General features: G+C 35.1%; 3 protein-coding genes across 5 annotated transcripts; 1 reads left to right on the top strand and 2 right to left on the bottom strand.

Moving 5' to 3' along the window:
- Positions 1-205: 205 nt before the first annotated feature.
- On the bottom strand, positions 206-6550 carry LOC11408457 (50S ribosomal protein L1). The gene is made up of 10 exons (XM_003607555.4): positions 5868-6550; positions 4538-4615; positions 3774-3815; positions 3598-3700; positions 3092-3159; positions 2963-3007; positions 2754-2861; positions 2573-2660; positions 1810-1856; positions 206-585 (listed from the first exon to the last, which is right to left on the bottom strand). Exons 1-10 carry the CDS (start codon positions 6432-6434, stop codon positions 508-510), a joined length of 1224 nt encoding a protein of 407 aa, XP_003607603.1. The 5' UTR covers positions 6435-6550; the 3' UTR covers positions 206-507.
- Positions 6551-7478: 928 nt separating this feature from the next.
- LOC11406911 (sec1 family domain-containing protein MIP3) lies at positions 7479-12977 on the bottom strand. Of its 3 annotated transcripts, none has more exons than XM_013601250.3 (7): positions 12731-12977; positions 12435-12578; positions 11687-11836; positions 10212-10715; positions 8172-9710; positions 7952-8049; positions 7479-7802 (listed from the first exon to the last, which is right to left on the bottom strand). In XM_013601250.3, the coding sequence occupies exons 1-7, from the start codon at positions 12776-12778 to the stop codon at positions 7754-7756; spliced, it is 2532 nt and encodes an 843-aa protein (XP_013456704.1). In that variant the 5' UTR covers positions 12779-12977; the 3' UTR covers positions 7479-7753. The 3 variants fall into 3 exon arrangements, with proteins under 3 accessions (XP_013456704.1, XP_003607602.1, XP_024638176.1); XM_003607554.4 differs by having other exon boundaries at positions 7981-8049; XM_024782408.2 differs by lacking the exons at positions 12435-12578; positions 12731-12977 and having other exon boundaries at positions 7981-8049; positions 10212-10726; positions 11687-11826.
- Positions 12978-17632: 4655 nt separating this feature from the next.
- LOC11409067 (phospholipase A1-IIdelta) lies at positions 17633-19523 on the top strand. Its single transcript, XM_003607553.4, has 2 exons — positions 17633-18398; positions 18660-19523. The coding sequence occupies exons 1-2, from the start codon at positions 17801-17803 to the stop codon at positions 19388-19390; spliced, it is 1329 nt and encodes a 442-aa protein (XP_003607601.1). The 5' UTR covers positions 17633-17800; the 3' UTR covers positions 19391-19523.
- Positions 19524-19704: the final 181 nt, after the last annotated feature.

Here is a 19704-nt window from a genome sequence, read left to right as displayed (position 1 = left end):
AACATGCGGTTTTCCTAAAAAAAAAAAAAATGTAACATGCGGTTTATTAACATTACAAGAAAACCCAAGCTTGAAAATCGTGGCTTGGGTCGTTCAAATTAGCGCCAAAAAAACATCGGATAAAATTTCAAATGATGTTGATAATTCCCTTCTAAGATTTAAAAAAACCATGGTTAAGAATAGAATAATTGTCATATGAAATATGTTTCCACCGCATCAGTAAAGCATGGTTTTTTCATTACTAAGAATCAAGGGGTTAGCTCAACATTACTAAGAATAAATTTAGTAAGCTATATATTCAGTGTTACAATGAGCAACATGAACCAAGAGAACACGACCAAAAAGTTCATCTAGCTACTACAAAAAATGTAATATTTGATTTACTTATTGCCACCTATATCACACAACAAACCTTACAAAATCAATGGTAATGAACAAAAAACTACAGCAACATATGATTCATCAAAATTCACTTTCACGTCGAAAGCCTGCCTGTATCCACGTGATTTATACCATATGCGCTTTCTTATAGTTATCTGCTGCTTTGGATAACGACTGTATTGATACAGGTATACCTGGGCCAATCTGCATCAATACGATTTTCAATGAATAACTTAAAAGAAAGAAAATGCATACAAGAATACGACAATGTTCCCCATCACTACAGATAATGACACTAGCAAATTATGCCTTTTCTTCGCTTCTTCCCTTATTTAATACCCTCTGTTTTCTCGTGCAATCACAAATTTTTATGAAACCCGTGTATTAAGAAATATAATTTTTCCGTGCAAATGGTTATCACCTCTCTCCTCCCTTTATGCTATCACAGTAAATTGCCAGGTCGCACATTTTTATGGATATCTATCATGTATGCGCTCTAGACAAAGGTAATATAAAGTTTCATATAAATCTGATTAGATTGCAAATCTACAGTGTGTGATCTCACTACAAATGAAAATCGGAAACCTTCCACTATATCATGTAACCCCACCCTTTATCCTATGTGCATTTTGATATATCCAATTGTAAATGATACCACAAAAAAGTGCATAATTTATATTCATCTGCAGACATACAAAAGGCCAAAACATACTGGAATATAGAATCCCAATTATTATCCTCCACAGAAAGACATTAACAATGGTATCTTCCTTTTTATCTTTCATAGTTGATTATATCGTTGGCTAAACCTCGTTTCCCACTCCACGAAACTCTCCCCGTGAATAAAAAAAATCCCAATTTCACATTAATTATTTCAGCAAAATGTTTAGTAGATGTTCCATCATTTCGAATTCAAATTCCGTTACTGTATTCCTTTTTCAGAAGGGAATAGGGATGGGAGAGGGGAATTTCACACACATTCAATGTCTAACTCAGCAACAACAGAATGACAGATCCCCTAAAAAAAACTCAGTAACAAACAACAGGTAATATGAAGAGCTAGAATGAAGTACTCCCTCCGTTTCATATTTTATGTCATTCTAGGAATTTCACATATATTAAGAAATGCAATTAATTTTGGATAGAAAAAAGCAATTATGAGTTATTTTACAAAAATATCCTTCACTAATGGTATGGAAAACATAAATTAAAAGAACTGGAAAAAAATAAAGCAATAAATAGTAAAGGGCATAATGGGAAAATAAGCATTACTTATTTATTGATATTGTAAAATGACATAATTTGGAACAATTTTTTTTTTTTTGCTAGAATGACATGTAATTTGGAACAGAGGGAGTAGTAACTTTTCAGCCTTAAATATGTAAAATAAGCATTAGAAAAAAACAGAATGGGGATGTAAGAGTTTACCGTGCTGCATATATGGACAGACAGCACGTACCCGGCATATTTAGAAGCTGGACAACAAAAAAGCAAGTGTAAGATAATAGAAATATCCTCAGCATACAAAACTTGTGATCATGTTACACCAGGATTAAAAAGGCATAAGATCAAAGATAATAGAAATATCCTCAGCATACCAAGTCATCATTTTGGTAGTAGTTATTTAACTTTGAGGAAGGTTTTATTATTCCATTACCTCAATAAATCAGTATTCTTATATTCACTGGTAATTTTAAGCTGTTACTTTATTCAACTTTTATTTTTCAAACATAGTGCAACGTTACCGATATTTGTATTTCATAGCAGTATAGTAGTATTGGTTTGTATATAAACCTGGGTTTATGATACCTAGGAGTTATGGGCCTTGTTTTTGTGTCTTGAAGATTTAGCAGCGTATGTTTTAGTTTTAACCCATATAGCATTAGGCTTCTATACCTAATCATAGTAGAAGTTAAAGGAATGCATTCTCTGAGAGATTATCCGACTTATGATGACAGCATATTCTGTTTTCTTGTGTGTGAGGTAATCAATCTTAGCAGACTCTTTTCCTTTTTTTTACTCTGCTAAAAGTTCTTTAATGTTGTAAAGTGAGAAAACCTAAGAAAATTATGGAAAGTGGAGAGAAAGAACAACCATAACATCAATTTTCACAGTTCTGATCTGACATTTCATCCTTTTCTCCAACGATTATTGGGGAGGGGGACAGCATAAGAGAGTGTATACTACTTACTCTTCTTTAAGCCAGCAGGCTTTGCTTGCAATACAGCATTCATAAATGCACCAATATTCTCCCGTAAATTCTCTTCTTTGTAGCTTACCTGTGGATATCACTGTAAGCACATGAAAATATCTTGTGCAACACACCTATTGTAGTGAAATCTAGAAGTAGTTAGAAGTAAATACAACAGTACCTTTCCAACTCCCACATGCAAAATTGATTTACTTTCCATTTTAAACTCAATGCGACCCTGTCTTAGCTCTTTCAACTGCCCAGCAATATCACTAGTCAGAGTACCTAGCTGCAAACCATATTAATACAGCCAAAACTAGAGTTAAATACAGTCCACATGCCCTACACTTTAAAAAAATATAAAATGTCAACCAACATTGAGAAACTAACTTTCTTGTCTGGCATCAGTCTCCGCTTTCTGAGATATTGTGCTATCTGCATACCAATTCATATAAGCTTTAGAAGAAGCCGTTAATTTAGATGATTGTAAAAGAACAAGACGATTCAGATTAAAGATACCTTTCCAAGATGTGGTGCCATTCCAGGAGTGGAGAAGCACTTGTCAACTTTGAGCTTATTATTACCACCTATAAGAGTATAAGTTCTATTAGATATGAATAACATACTTTATAGATTTTACATTCTCAGCCTAAAGAGAGAAAGTTCTAATTACCAAGGCAATTTAACATGCAAGTTAAACCTCGCTGCACTGTTGAGTAAAATTTAAAATGTCTCTAAACATGAACACGTGATGGAAAAAAATTAGTGTCACACATGTAACTAAAAGAGTGCATACTAAAATATTTTAGGCATAAGCACAAACAGAGAAAAACAGAAGAAAAAAATATATACACAGATAAGCTAGCATATATACACAGAGGGAGAAGAACATGCGACTAAGAAAAGCAAGCACAGAACCAACAAGAGACGATATGCATCTGCACATTCTCTCCATAAATTTAGTATGGGAAAAATCTATCAGCATGATCAACAAAATTGTTTGGAGAAAGAGATCAGTTCATTACTAGCAATCTCCTCAATAAGCTCTTTACCACCAACTATATCAGCTCCGGCAGCTTTTGCTTCCTCTGCCTCTGCCCCTTCTGCAAAAACAGCCACAGTAACAGCCTGGAAGATATGGATAGTTAGATGATAAACCGATCTTTATATCAATATCAATTGCTTAATGTACATAAGTTACCTTAGGGGCACCATGAGGCAGAATCACAGTACCACGAACTGCCTGCCAGAGTTGAAACCATTAACTTCTAAAATAAAGGATTGAGAAAACAGCATATAAGAATTTTTATCCAAAAACAGAATATAGTAGTGATATGAGATGTATAAGCACAAAAAAGTTTAAACTGAAAAATAATGAGAATTTTTTAGATCCAACTAGTTTGCAGTCTTGGAAGAAATTTCTTCAATAAATAATTCATTTGACATAAATAATAATAGATCTCACAGTATGCAGTACTTAAAACATTTGAAAAAGCTATATAACTCAAAGATATTAATCAAAAACATGTCGTGAGCAAGGGTAATGATATCAAGAAGTTTCTGAATATAACATAGAGATGTTCCATGTTTGCTGAATATATCAAAAAATAAGACCCCTTTCTCTAACTATCAATTCAAAGTATACTTGCAAATACAGGGTAGGTGATTCGAGATGGGATAATTTGAAGTACTCGTAGATATTTCTAGCACATGAAAGTTATATAGATGAGAGCCTATTTATTTATCCATTGACAACAAATAACTAGTAGATGTTAATTAAAAGGGCATGTCTCCCAAGTTTTGAGAGTATCAATGATAGTATGTAACTTGTTGAACAGGCCAAACCTACAGAACTTCAGTTAACATGTCAAATTTAAAGCATACATGGCATTCAAAGAATCACTGAAGCACACAAAATATACACAAACAGATGCAGAACAGGAAAAAGAAATATATTGAATATACCAGTTCTGTTCGCTTTGAATCAATGCCCAATCTTACATGTGCTTCAACAGTTTCATCAAACTTTGCCTTGGCATTGGCCTGAACAATATGTAATTATATTAACTGAGAGTAAGCAATGGAACATTACAGGTAAAATAGGATGGAGGTAATTGTTACAGATGTGCAGTATCCATAATCCAGCCAATGGCACCAAAACTTAGACATAAGTGAATGAAAAATATATAAATGACGAAAACATTTGGAAAAGACAAATTTCTCTTTCTCAGCCAATCAAGAATAGAGATATCTTTGCCATGTTACTTAATTTATGGCTTTTAGTTATCCTAATCCTAATTCCTACTACTGCATTAATTTGGCATCATTTGTCATTAGAAAATGTAAAGAGTGCAAGAGAGTACGGAAACAACCAATAGAATTGTTATAAACAATGAATATTTGAAATTCAAACTTCAAAGTGCAACAGGGGGAAACTGTCTCAGAGTACACCCATTACACTAGCACATAACATATATAATATATAGTATACCTATGATTACATGCATAAACATTCACATGTATGTACACATTCACATCTACAAGTTGTGGCCCTTCTAGAACTTCATTGCAATTGATATTTCTTTCCAGGAAGATTTGTGGGATTCATCTTCAATTTCTCACTAAAATATATAAAGTGCCATTTGATGTATCTTATCGACAGTATATACGAACAACTAAGGTTCAACCACATTAACACGATTTATCACACAGGTGCTTTTCCAAAATTTCTAAATAACAGCAACGTACAAATTGTTTTACAATAGCAATACCATAGGGTTTAGTTTGAATAAACTTCTAACTTTTAGGAACTTTCGAACTGAGATAGGCTCTTGTAAATTTATAAATGTTTATGAAGAAGTTAGTAGAAGGAGTAAATAGATTAAGCTGCATGACTATTTAAAAAATACAGCACTGGGTTTGTTAGAATAAGCTCATTTGAGCTTGTCTACCGGCATAAGCACTTGTGAGCCAATTTGGGAGAGATTATGAAAACAGCTTATAGTAACCTATCAAAACAATATGACTTTATTTTTTCTATTGTTATAGAAACAACTTATGCATAGGTACTTACATGATAAGCATTTATACTAAAAGCACTTAATTAAGTTATTTATCCAATAACTACTTATTGAAAGTTTCACAAACAATTTCCCATTTGCAAAACCTAATGTTAAATTTAAACCAACAGCTTAATTCTACTTAAATGGGTTAAAAATTAAGTAACACAGGCCAATCACGAATGAATTATTACAAAATGAATGATAGAATGAAGGGTAATAATCTCTTTCCGTACCTTAACTTGGCGAATGGCTTCAGACAAATCAAAAAGAGGAGGTTTCTCCTTTTGCTTAGGCTTAATGAACAAAGGAAAAGGAACCTTCATTTTTTCATCTTCCACAGATTTCATCATTTTCTTCCTCAGCTGATCCTCCGCCTCAATTTTCCTCCTCTCAGTCTCCATTGCATCGACATCCACTGGTGCCTTATCGTCGGGAAGTGGCGCCACTCTCACAGGATAAGAAACCGGAGTTATTGACGGCGCGTCTTTTACATAGCGAATATCCTCGCGCGTCCAGGCGCGTGGTTGTTCGGGGATGGGGGTGTTAGAAGCTTGAGGAGGCGGTGGAGGAGGTTGAGTGTCGGAGGAAGGTTGGGATTCGGGTTCAGGTGGAGGCGGGTCTTGAGGTTTGACGGGGTAGGAGACGGGTTGGATTGGAATGGGTTGTTGGAAGAGAGGGTTTGATTCGGAGGAAGAAGAGAAGGATCTGAAGGGATGAGAAAGGGGAGAGTGGAAATGGGAAGGGTGGTTGGTGAAACAGTGGCGGCGAGCTTGAGAGAGAAGAAGCTTCAGCGACGCCATTGCAGTCACAGTGAGTGTGTAGTGAGAGAGAGAGAGAGAGAGAGAGAGGGTTTTTGGGGGTTTGGACAACCGGGTCAAGGTGATGGAGAAGAGAAAGCACTTGGTTGGTTCGGGTTTTTTTAAGAACCGGACTAAGAAGCACATTCAAATATGTGAGAGAGAGATAATCATTTAGTAGTTTTTCTTGTAAAAAAAAAAAATAGTTTTTAAAATATATAAAAATTCATCAATATAATTTGTTATGACTAAATTGATATATTTCATATACTTAAGGATCAAGAATATTTTTTTAGAAGTTCATATACTTTAAAAATTGAATTGTGTATCTTTATACGTGGGCTTCTGGTAATTCGATGTCTGATTTTAAAGTAAATTTAGTGTGATTGAGCATTTCTTCACAATTGTTTAATCTATTTTGAAGTAAATTGAACTCGGTTCTTTCAAATGTTTTGTCCTTTGATGGGAGCTCCATTAACTATATGAATACAATTGTTTAAAGATATTTTTGACCAAAGAAAAACTCCAATAAATAAGAAAAGGGTTCAAAATGGTTATTTAAAAGCAAAATAATTAAAGAAAAAATTGCATTAAACCCCAATATGTGATGAAGGTTCCAAAACGATCCTCAATTATCAAGAGAGTGAAAATAATACATTCTCTCTGCTAATATTTAAAGGGCTCTGCTAATTTATTTAAGAAGTTCAAATTCTTTACCACTTAGAACAATTATCAATTGTAGAAGAGAGTGTATTTGTTTTGATTCGGAATTAGTATGATTTTTTAATTGGGTACACAAATCTTGTAACCAAAAAAAAATTTGGGTACACAAATCATTTTAAATGACTTCCATCATCATTAATTACTATTATTGTATATTTTATTCAATCTTCTTTGTATTATCTTTTCAAATGGAATAAATGGTGAGAATCCTTAATAGAGATGAGATGACCATAACTCGTTAGTACTGGTTTTGAAACTCTATCTGACACGAATATCACCCTTGTACAATATCCAATGCCCATGATTTATAATTTGGGAAACCAATTTTGACTGTAAATGAATTTTTTTTTTTCTTCTTATATCTCTCATTTTTACATTTGTAACGAAAGAAAATAAAAGTGTACCAAAAAAATTAAAAATGTAAACTGCCTATAAAAGTTAAAAATTACAACTCACAGAATTAAAGAAAGCCAAATTCATTTTAATTTCTAACTCCTAATTTACTTGTTGATGAAAGAATTAAAAGTAACTTGAGTCCCCTAGTAGTAAATCGAGCATGTCATCAGGAGTAAGAAGAGTTGTTCCGCCAACAAGCAACTCTATATCAGGTCTTCCGCTGTCAACCAATGCCTGCCTTGCTTGACGGACCTAGGTAAAGAAAGGTAATACAAAATCGTCTTATGTTACCGCTTTATGCGAATAAAGGATCAAGTTTTATTCTAAACAAATTTGAATATATAGAGAAAACACACAATCAATGTCATCTTTTAGAAAATATTAGCCAAGTTGGAAGATACCAAGAGACCAAGGCATTCGAGAATTTCACCTCTAGTCCATTAATGCCCCCGATGACAAACACCAAAATGACATTTTGATCAGCAAGACTTGGTTTAGCCTGCAACATTTGTATAGACAGTAAGGATGGAAAAGGAAGAGGGAAAAAAAAAGTGATTAGCATATTTGAAAAAATGGATGACTAAATCAAAAGTCCTGCATAGGTTAAGGAACCACAATCACCTGACTATGGCCAAGAAGTCTTCCAAATCCACGATTAATAATGCGCCCCACAGTGGAAGAATGATATTCTAACCCAGGCACATCGTACTTGCCCAGCACCCTTGCTAATACCTTATAAACCAATCCCTTTCCGGCATAGGCATCTTCATCAAAACTGCCTTCCACGGTCAATGAACCATCCCTCAATGGTAGATTCTTTCTTTTCAAATTAGACAACTTATGAAGAAATTTGAAAAAGTTATCCACCCTATCACGCAACTCCAACTTTAGTTGCATGTCACCATATACTTGTTCATTTTTATTATCATCCTCACCATCTTCATCACCCCATTTGCCCCACTGATCATCGTCAAAATCATCAATCTCCGGCTCTTTGGTAGCTTCCTCTGATTTTGACTTGCTTATATTAGCTTCAAGCTCTTTCTTTAGTCCATCTAGAAACTTTAGATTTACTACAGATGAGTTTTCAAGAAGAGCATCAACAACGGCTTCTTTTAACAGACGTTCCTCTTGCCAAGAAAATGGCCCATCAGAACCAGCTGTTGGAAAATTCTGACCTGCCAAAATATATCCGATGATCATTAACAGCAAAGCATCTTGCAAAGAAATCAAACCCTTCGAGATATCCTTTTTCCCTTTATTTATGTGTGATCCCAACAGAGCACTCTGATTTATGAGATCGCCAATTTGAGCGGCAAGACTTTGACTGGTTTCTCCAGAGCTTACACTCAGAGTTTTCACTGCACTGCTAAATGCATCCCATTTGGTGCAATTTGATTCCTCAAGGGCTGATAATGTGGCTGACGCTAATAGGATAATTCCTTTGTTCCTTAGCAAAGATGATTGGCTCTTGGACAATGCTTTGATCATAGCTTGCAACTCAGGAGTTGTAACAACAGAAGAACGAGATTTCACATTCACGGTAACAATTTCCCTGCGCATAGCTTCTTGTAGCCATTTCTTTACCAGTACGGCCCCACGTTTTGTTTCTTCATCTAGTATAGCTTCCAAGAATGGCACACCGCGAAAATTATCAGAGGAGACAAAAGATCCGGTGAGTATATCTACACCAGAGTGACTTGGCTTGTCATAAATTTTCTGACTAAGATTAATCAAGTCTGCAACCTGAGAATCAGAGTCACCAGAGTTCCAGCCGCATAAAAAAGCTTCAACACTTTCTAAAAGCCGAAAATTGTCTAGTTTCCAATCTTCTTCATTAAGGATCTTCGCAAGTGGTATCTGAACATCTAAAGAAGCACGTTGAAGGCAAGAAGAACCAAGTTTGAGTTGGCTTCCTGAACCTTTGCCTAGAATATGGGAAGTTGTTCTTTCTCTACGGGGCAAAGCAGAAAATATACGGTCAATAAGTGAGTCCCCGTGGCAACAAGGAGTGAGAAGATCGAGTGTGCGATCAATGAGTAAAAGCCCCACGGACCGTTTACGGCGACCAATGTCATAAAGACTTGACATGTCTGTCAAAATTTTGCCAACAGTTTTTGACATATCACCGAGGGAGAAAATTTCCATTTTCAAGTCCATCTACACCATAAACAAAAGAAGAAATGGTCGAGGTATCAAATTAGTAATTAGAGGAGAAACAAACAACAAACAAAAAGGTACTCTAACTGATGGAAAAATAGCAATATTTTATATACAGCAACAAAATCCTTTTCCCCATTAAGTGAGGTTAGCTACATGGATTCAATGACACCGTCATGTTCTATTAAATACTTCGAATAGGAAATGTAGATCAAGGACTATTTCAATCGGCAACAATCTTAATAAATAAGTTTTATTCAAGTATTATTATTTTTTTTTTCCAAAAAAAGGCTTAAGTGTACCCCAGTAAGCTTGTGATGCTGGCAAATACTAGTTCTATGACAGTTCTTTTACGATGTACAGAGTTAAAACAGGTCTTTTGTATGCAGTAAATAATACAAAAATTCTTAGAAATTATTATGAAGAATAAAAAATTCGTGAAGTCAAGTCACCAGAAGTTGTTGCACACATTTCAGCAAAATAATGCATGTCATTTGTTACCTTGGCTGCCAAATGGTAGAGGAAGTGGGCTGTAAGAGTTGCCCCAGGAGGCACATCATCAGTATCAGAGATCAAGCCAGTACTGAAGGGAGGCAAACCAGGAGTAATGGAATCTTCATGTTTTGCTGATAAGTACGATTCAGCCACCAATCCTTCTGAAGGAAGAACAAATGCTTTTGGTGAAATGGGACATAAAATCATGGGAAAATGGTGAACAGAAATAACCAATTCCTGCACTGTATCTGCAATAAGGTCTAATGGATTGTGATCATAAAAATCTCTTCCGCTTGAACTAGCTTCAAGATGGGGAACATCCTCTCCACTGGAAGGAAACTGAAAGCGACCTCCATCTACAAAGTTAAGTTTTTCCTGTAACATGCTACCAATCTGCCTAGGTTTTTTCCCAGATTTATTTAGTTCTTCATAATCTTGTACTAGTAACGACCCATAGTCACTATATGCCCCTGGTCCCAGAGGTGAATCAGGAAACACTGAGTGAGCCATCTGCATTTTAACTAGAATTAGAAAATCCAATTAAAAAAAGATAAATACGAAGGAAAGCTGATAGGAAAAAAGTGTTGGAAAAAATAAATGTAAATTAATACTACAAATATTTACAGATAAATATTTTTACCCTTATAATTTTCTTTGACAAACTTTTTATCCTTGTGTTGATCATTGCTTATGACCAATATAATTTTAGGAGAACAGAAACTAATATTGTTGATTAAATAAGCTACCTCAACTGATGATATGACCTGTGTTAACTTGTTCCTAAGACATTTATGTACAAAGTACTAGAGACAGCCCAAACTATTCCACATCAGCTAGCCAATTCGACCACTACCATAAAACCATTTTTTTAAAATAACTATAGAAATCAACTTTACTTCTAGTTAATACTATTAGTTCATTACTGGCAGTGCAACTTGCCAACCAGTCGCATATTACTAAGATCTGAATGATAATGAACAAACCATGGACAATAGTGCAAGATAATTCATTCCTCAGAGACTAGCAGCTGATTTTACCATTGCAACAGACAGACAAAGAAGTCCCTATCGTATATGCCAAGTTAATAGTCCTACACTCTAAAATTATCTCTGATTTTATGTTAAAGGTTTGATACTAGAGTTGCATTGGGATATCATACTCCAATACTAAATTGATTATAAAAGTAACCTCGTTCTTAGAAAGAAAAAAAGAAGAAAAACATAGATTTCATCCATATCAAATTATTCCAAAAAAAAATATGAAGTAAGGTTCGTAGATAGATAGCTGACAAACTATTATATCATAAATTTAAGAAAATACCATGACACATTAAAATCAAAAGGTAAAGTCGCAATTAAAAAAAATACAGGTAAACCAGCATCAAATATAAATATAACATGAAACAATAATACCCAAAAATATATAGCCAAAAAAAGAGATAAAAAAGAAGAGAGAAACTATCAGGAGTGATAAATAAGCACCTCGGAGATAGATGTGAATATAATGCAATGACGAACAACTTGATGTGTCGTCAGGCAACGCAAAATATACCGATGTGCATCACTTAGTAGACGTGACGTGATAACCACAAGTTTTCTCGCAGGATCAGAACTTGAGTTCCAATCACCCACCTGAACGAGGAACAATTAATAAAGAGTAGATATAGTGTGACTAACTTAAAAGTAGCCATAGTCTAATATGGAACAAAACATACACCTTTGGAAACACAGAAATATGAGCCGTAAAATGTAAAGAATATATACACACAAGCAAATGATGGCAACTACATGTATGATTACATACAACATTGATTATAAAATAACTTTATGTGTCTAATAATGATTTGCAAGCGCTAAAACTTTCCACGGTTTCTTGTTCAAATGGATGTATCATGTATTTAATTAGTATACACTGTCAGAATATAATTATTTTACACATGCATCCAATGATGTGTTGTCGCGTCAATTAATGAATATGAAAACACACGAGTTGTCATATTCATTAATCGATGTAGCAACACAACATTGGATGCATGTGTAAAATATAATTGTACACCCATAAAACATACTAATAAAACTCTTAAAAATAATAGTTGCATTCAACTTAAAAGAGAATATGACCTTCAATATCAGTTGCATTATTATTTTAAACAGCAAAAAACACATATTTGCTCTATTGGCGCAAAGAATGAAAACACATTGTAACTTACTCATTTAAACTACTACTCACCACATCAAGTGCAGTCATGTTTTCCAAACTGCAAACAGCTCGTGCGCCGAGTTCAAGAAGAACTGGAAATGCTTCAATAAATTGAAAACTCTCTGTAACTCCGGCATCTAAATAAACAATTGCACCTTCAATGTCTTCTGATATCTGAACAGAACGACGGATGAGTAAAATTCATAGAATAATTAATCAAATACAAAGGATCATAATTGATAACAGTAATGCAATATAGGTTAATATTCTTCCCTAAAACAAAATAGAAGATTATTGAGTTATAAGGGTTTGTAGGAATTGGATACCTGTGTAATGGAGTCGATGCAAGATTTGATAAGATTGACGGAAGCCATTCCTTTGAACGCAAACGCAGAGATGCGAGTGAGAGTTGAATCGAGTAATGCTTTTGAATTAAGAGTAGAGTGGAAAGGGATTGAGATTCCGAAGAAATACGATTGAATCGGAGAGAAGCGGATCCTCCGTCTTTTCTCTCCGGTCAGACCACAGTCCGTTTTCGTATTGGGAAAAAAATGAGTTGCAACTTTTTTCGTAATAATTTTGTTTTCTACTAAATTATTTATTTATTTTAATTTGTCATTAAGTTTTTTTTTGGTTAATTTTGGTCATTTAACTTATAGTTTCTCTCTCTGTCCCTTTTTATACAAAAATCATGGGTACAAATAAATATAGTTGAAGTAAAAAATTACGTGTAACTATTATTAAATTATCATTGATGTATTAACGTATTTAATTTAATATTGATTTTTCATAATTTTAAAAAGTAATAAATGCATCTAAAAAATTGTAAAGTGTTTTATATATAGAGACAAAAAAAATTCTTAAATAATTTTGTAATTAGAGATGAAGTATTATATAGTTTGATCAACTCTCTAGAAAATTCTTTGACCTCTCTCTAGAAGTAACCCGCCTCCTCCTTTCTCAAATCCAAAGTTCCTCTTTTCGATGTAGACTACATGAGTGGTGGTGCGACGAGATTCACTATCCGCACCACCGGTGAGCCTCTTTCCCCTTCGAATTGACACCATTACAGATCATTGTTTCGATCCGTCGTAGATGTTTTGCTGCGATTTAGGGCTGTTCAGGAAGGTGGTGCTGCCGTATCACTGTGGGTGTTGGATCTGCGTTTTGTCGCAGTTGTAGGTGTCTAGATCTGTGTTTTATGGCTTTTCACGGCAACTGGTTTTGGGATGCTAGATCTGCGATTTATGCCATACATGATATTGGAGGCTTTGCTGTTTATTTGGTGATTTTTTTTTCTATCTTGTGTTGGTGTTGTTAATTATGTGGGTATTGGTTTTTTTGTGTGTTTTAACTTCTCTTTTTTTTCCCAAGTGAGTCTCGTATGTCATTGTCATGGTTGCATCCTTGTTAGACTTTTGTTCTGATAGTGGTGGTGGTTGGTATCAGTGTTGGAACCACTTTGCACTTAACAGTGATATCAGACGACTTCTCCTTGTTATCGGTGGCCGCCTTTTTACGATTTGGGTTGTGTGTCCGCTTCAGACCGGCGTCGCTGCCCGTGTTTTGTTGTTGGGTTACATCTTCCTTTAGATTTGTGTTGGTGTTGCTACCTGTTTTTGTGATGAGGTGGTTTGGCGGTATTTGGTGGTGGTGATGCGCGGTGGTGAGGCAATGGTAGTGGTGGGGATGCGTGGTGGTGGTGAAGCAGGGTGGTGGTAATGGGGGGTGTTAATGTGTGGTGTAGAGGAGGGTGTTTGTTTGGGTGTTTTCCTTTGGAGGCAGCCTCTGGTACACGGGTCCACGTTCGTCGTCACTAGCTCTTGTTGGTCTTTTTGGGTTGTTTAAGGTGTTTAGGGAGTTTTGGAGGGTGCGTTCCCGTTGTGATGAGTCTCTTCCTTTTGATGTGTTCGTCGTTTGCACCACCGCTTATCATGTCGTCTGTCTTGCTTATTATGTGTTGGTTTCCGGTGGGCCGGTTACTTTTGCTTCGAGACCGGGAGTCGGTGACTAGCTGCAATCCTGTTTGACTTGATATGGTGTTCTTTGATGTACCGGGGGCGAGGGGTGCCCTACTGATTTGGTTCTAAAGTCTGGTGGGCCGATCACTTTTGATTCGAGATCGGAAGTTAGGTCTTTGGTTTGAGTTGGTTTTTGGGCTTTTGTTTTTGTGCTCTTTCAGTGGATCGGAGGTCGAGAGGTTGTGGAAGCTGCATGTTCATTCGGTTAGGAGCTTTTCGATTGTGGCTAAGCTTGGGTGTTGAAGTCTGGCTGTTTTATTTTGAGGGGTGTTCCTTGGGGGTGAGTAGTGACGATGGATGATGGTGGATGTTGTGTTTACAGTGTTTGCTTCTGTTGAGGTGTTCGTCTTAGGTGGTGATGTGTTTTGATGAGTTATCTTCAGGTGCTTGTATGGTGGTTATGGTGTACCGTCTATATGCGACATCATTTGTATCTTGTTTCGTCCATACATCGCATCTTGCGGGGACGACGTTTAATAATATTTGCTAATTTAAAATAAAAAGTTTGATCAAATCGTCTTAATAACTTAAGGGATTAAATTCATTCTCATTTATTTTTCTCCAAGAGTGTATTCATAAATTTTTTATTTGTATTTGTTCCGTGATAAAATTGGCTCTAACATTAAATTCCACATAACATGTTGAAAGTGTAAGGGTTAAATATGTTTTTAATCCCTGCAAAATCACATGTTTTTAAGTTTAGCCCCTATAAAATTATAATTGTAAATTTAGTTCTCGATAATATTGTAGCTTGTAAAGATAGTCATTATTTTGAAAACCTTTTACAAAAAAATGGACATTTTTAGTTCTCCAAAATAGTCTCTATGAAATGTAAATATGGACCGAAGTGAATAATTTTTTTATAGAGACTAAACTTGAAAGTTTGTAATTTTGTAAGGACTAAAAACATATTTAACTCAAAATACAATGATGGAATTTGATCGCCCACAATCTGATAGCAGCATGAAGCAAATTACAAAGATCTCAGCTAGAAGAACATAGTTCTGTGTAAAACATTCAACATGCAAGATCAACAACATCGGAGCAAAAAATGGTTTGGTACCAACACAAAGTCAAAAGTGATTGATCAACAATAGAGAGAGTGTATGAACAATAGCTACAAGCACAATCATCAAGGCCAGTGTCCAAGTACAACTTTGAAAAGTATAGTAACAACCTTATAGTAACATGATACAATTTACTTACACTCTATAGTCTACTGTAATCTCAACGGCTCCTTGTACAATCACAACAACTCTTTATACCACAACTTTTTTCTCAACCATTGTATCTTCGGTACTGTATAAGAAACTTGATTTCAAGTAATAAAGTTGACTATGTCGAACTGAAGATTCAAATGTAAGTTTCAAATGGCTCATGAAATGTGACTATATGCTCATATGAACTAGTTACAAATGGCTCCTGAAATGTGACTATATGCTCATATGAACTAGTTACAACAAAAAAGGAAAAGAAGAAAAGAAAGAAAATGCATGTTCAATACTAAAAAAATGTATATTTTGAAAAAGTCTTGAACAAGATAGGTTTAATTGCAAACCATCCAAGTATTTCAACGCAGTTGACTTTGTGAAGAGCAATAGAAACTTGAATTGATATATGATCGAAATTGCTATATCCTCTAATGAGGGCTCGAAGCCTAAAATGACTTTATGTCAAGTCAGACAGAAACTCAAATCCTTGTACGTATCGTAGTTCTGTAGTGGCAACAACCTTTATTTTAAGAGCAATGATATTTGTACATCCATTTAATGACAACTTTGTTTTTCTCTCTTTTGATTGATCAAAAACAATGGAGAGAGAAAAAGAAAGAGAGAGGATAATAATATCATGTGAGTATGAGAGAGAAAGTTGTCAAAAAGTTGCAGCAAAATGATTGTGCAAATATCATTTCTCTTATTTTAAAGGGATGTCTCGTGAAACGACAATATTTAGATTCTCAACAAGGGAGTAATGGGAAGTGTTGAGAAGACTTGAAGATGTTTAATGAAAAGGTCTGCATAGGCATGGTAAAGAACACTTGTAAAGTATGATGAGATAGAGTAAAACATATTTGGAAATTCTAAAGCGGAAGAGTAAAGAAAATACTTGAGAAACCTTGGAGATGCGGAGTAAAGAACATTCTAAAAGTCTAAAGATGACAAAGTAAAGAACACTTAAAAAGTCTAAAGATGCAAAGTAAAAAATACTTGAAAATCATAAAGTGGCAGAGTAAAAAATACTTGAGAAACCTGGAGATGCAGAGTAAAGAATACTCGAAAAGTTTGAAGATGCAAAGTAAAAAAATACTTGAAAAGCATGAAGTGGCGGAGTAAATAATACTTGAAAAGCATGAAAGACGGGGTAAATAATACATGAGAAACCTAAAGAGGTGGAATAAAAATACTTGAAAATTCCAAAGAGATAGAATAAAGTATTCTTGAAAAGATCGAAGAGTTAAATTAAAAAGTATTTGAGAAGTCGAGTAACGAACACGTTTGACAATTGATATGGTGGATTAAGTCGTGTGAGTGAAGCAGACAAATTATCTTTGTAAGAAGAGAACTAGATGTAACATAACATTTCTTGTGAACTAGCATAAAATATATTTGCATTCTTATATCCCTTTCTCTTTATCATTTTGTCCTTTTCTCTAATATCATTCAAAAATGATTTTCACTCTGTATTAAGAAACTTGAAAGAGTGGTGTGAGATAAAGAGAATCAGCATCGAAATTTCCATGAGTTCTAGCATAATACTTTCATTTTTGTTGGCTCAATAAGCCCAATTTCATTGTTGAATTCCAAGAGAATCCAAAGTTCCCTTAGTTATCCCATTGTAGGGCACACCATCCTTTTCCTTGATGAGCCATAAATAATTGAAGAGTACTGTCCACTAGATAATGATAATTATAGCAATAAAAAAATCGATAAAGATGCTATATATATTTCTATACATCTTCAAAAAAAAAAAAAAAAATCATATACATCTATCTATATGGATAAATTCTTTGAGTATAGTAGAGTGAAGTTCTTTTCTAAGATTTGTCTCTTCTCAAAAATAGTTTTTGACAATAACGAAATTAAACTCCTCAACATAATAAAACTAAAAAAATGAAAATAAATATCTCCAATTTACAGACAGGACATGACCAAATAATGGAGGGTGGGTCAACCAGCACACTACTTTCCTTTTCCATTGACAACAAGAAAAAGATGACAAATTTCACAAACTTGATCATACTCTATCTCATCTCATAATTTCTTTTGGATTCTTTCTCTTCTAGGTTCTCATCAGTTCTCACCACAAACTTCCCTTCCCTCATCAACTCCTCACAATATATATCCACTCCTCAAAAACACACTCAGTACCTTTAACATGGGAATATCACACAAAAAAACTCCCTTAGACATGGCAACAGACACACAAACATCATCATCAACACAACCAACAACAATAAACCAAGAGACATGGAACCAACTCTTAGGCAACAACAACTGGGAAACCTTATTAAACCCACTAGACCTCAATCTCCGCAACCTCATCCTCCGTTGTGGTGACTTCATACAAACAACCTACGACTCTTTCAACAACGACCAAAACTCTATCTACTGCGGTTCAAGCCGTTATGGCAAAACCTCATTCTTTAACAAAGTCATGCTTGAAAACCCTACACACTACACTGTTGTTTCTTTCCTTTATGCTACAGCACGTGTTTCTGTTCCTGAAGCTTTTATTCTTCACTCACTTTCACGTGAGAGTTGGGACCGTGAGTCTAACTGGATTGGTTACATCGCTGTTAGTTCCGATGAACGGAGTAGAGAGTTGGGTCGTCGTGAAATATATGTTGTGTGGCGTGGTACCACGAGGGACCTTGAATGGATTAACGTGTTTGGTGCTGCTCCGGAATCTGCTTCTGGTTTGTTGAGTGCTAAAAGTCTTCGTGAATTCAACCTCCCAAACAACAATAATAAGGGTACTCAATCTTCTACCATATAAGTAGTTTTAATATAATTATCTTTAACTCTATATCCATTTTTAGATCTTACATAAACATAAAATGATTCCGGGTGAGTTTGTATAAGATTTGCGAAGAAATAAATATAATTGAACAGAGTTTACATAAACATATATGAAGTAAGTATGCATAAGATCTAAAAAAAAATGAATTGAGTTTACACATAAATGTATACTTTAACTGAATTAAATTAGAATTTAATTTTTTTTTGTGTAACAGATGACGGTAGCAGCAGCAGTGACGATGAGGATGACAAGAGTGTCCCGAAAATAATGAAGGGCTGGCTGACAATTTACACCTCAGACGACCCAAAATCACCTTTCACAAAAACAAGCGTGAGAACACAGGTTCTAAACATAGTAAAAAGTTTGTTGAACAAATACAAGAATGAAAATCCAAGTGTGGTGCTAGTAGGACATAGTCTAGGTGCAAGTTTGTCAATTGTGAGTGCTTTTGATTTGGTGGAGAACGGTGTAACAGACATTCCCGTTACTGCATTTGTGTTTGGGTCCCCACAAGTTGGGAACAAAGCTTTCAATGATAGGTTCAAAAAGTTTCAAAATTTGAAGGTTTTGCATGTGAGGAATGTGATTGATCTTATACCACATTATCCAGGGAAGTTATTGGGGTATGAGTATACAGGGACAGAGTTGGTGATTGATACAAGAAAGTCGACGAGTTTGAAAGACTCGAAGAATCCGAGTGATTGGCATAATTTGCAAGCTATGTTGCATATTGTGGCTGGTTGGAATGGGAGTGATGGAGAGTTTGAGGTGAAGGTGAAGAGGAGTTTGGCTTTAGTGAATAAGTCGTGTGATTACTTGAAGGAAGAGTGTCACGTGCCGGCGTCATGGTGGGTTGCAACGAATAAAGGTATGGTGCGTAGGGAGGACGAGGAATGGGTTGATGCACCAGAGAAGGAGGACCTGCCTGTGCCTGAAGAGTATTAACTCTGTCTATGCCTATAAGGAATAATCCATGTTACCATGCTGTATAACATTGTATTGTCCTTTGTTTTTGTTTGTTACTCTATTTCAATTCAACAGTTAACGAATGATATTTTACTTCCTTTTCTCTGAATAATTTAATATTGTATTGTCTTTTATGTTTATGAGTATTCCATAAGTTCTTATTTTCACATTGCCTGGTTTTATAGTTTTGAGAGCTTGTAAACAAACTACTGAAGCCACTAAAGGCACATAACCTCTCAAGGGCAAGTAGTGGAAATAATCTGAAATGCTCTATGTGCTTACATGTTCAGTTC

This window comes from Medicago truncatula, chromosome 4 (genome assembly GCF_003473485.1).
Source record: "Medicago truncatula cultivar Jemalong A17 chromosome 4, MtrunA17r5.0-ANR, whole genome shotgun sequence".
NCBI lineage: Eukaryota > Viridiplantae > Streptophyta > Magnoliopsida > Fabales > Fabaceae > Medicago > Medicago truncatula.
The sequence above is the reverse complement of the archived record's forward strand: the minus strand, read 5'-3'. Positions and strand labels throughout refer to the sequence as shown.

Coding starts and splice junctions, on each gene's coding strand:
- LOC11408457 (XM_003607555.4), bottom strand. CDS start 6,434: ATGGCGTCGCTGAAGCTTCTTCTCTCTCAAGCTCGCCGCCACTGTTTC. Junction 3,008..3,091: donor TGGCACCACATCTTGGAAAG/GTATCTTTAATC, acceptor ATTGGTATGCAG/ATAGCACAATATCTCAGAAA. Junction 2,661..2,753: donor TGCATGTGGGAGTTGGAAAG/GTACTGTTGTAT, acceptor TGATATCCACAG/GTAAGCTACAAAGAAGAGAA.
- LOC11406911 (XM_003607554.4), bottom strand. CDS start 12,778: ATGGCTTCCGTCAATCTTATCAAATCTTGCATCGACTCCATTACACAG. Junction 12,579..12,730: donor GCATCGACTCCATTACACAG/GTATCCAATTCC, acceptor CGTTCTGTTCAG/ATATCAGAAGACATTGAAGG. Junction 10,716..11,686: donor TATTCACATCTATCTCCGAG/GTGCTTATTTAT, acceptor GTTAAAATGCAG/ATGGCTCACTCAGTGTTTCC.
- LOC11409067 (XM_003607553.4), top strand. CDS start 17,801: ATGGGAATATCACACAAAAAAACTCCCTTAGACATGGCAACAGACACA. Junction 18,399..18,659: donor CCCAAACAACAATAATAAGG/GTACTCAATCTT, acceptor TTTGTGTAACAG/ATGACGGTAGCAGCAGCAGT.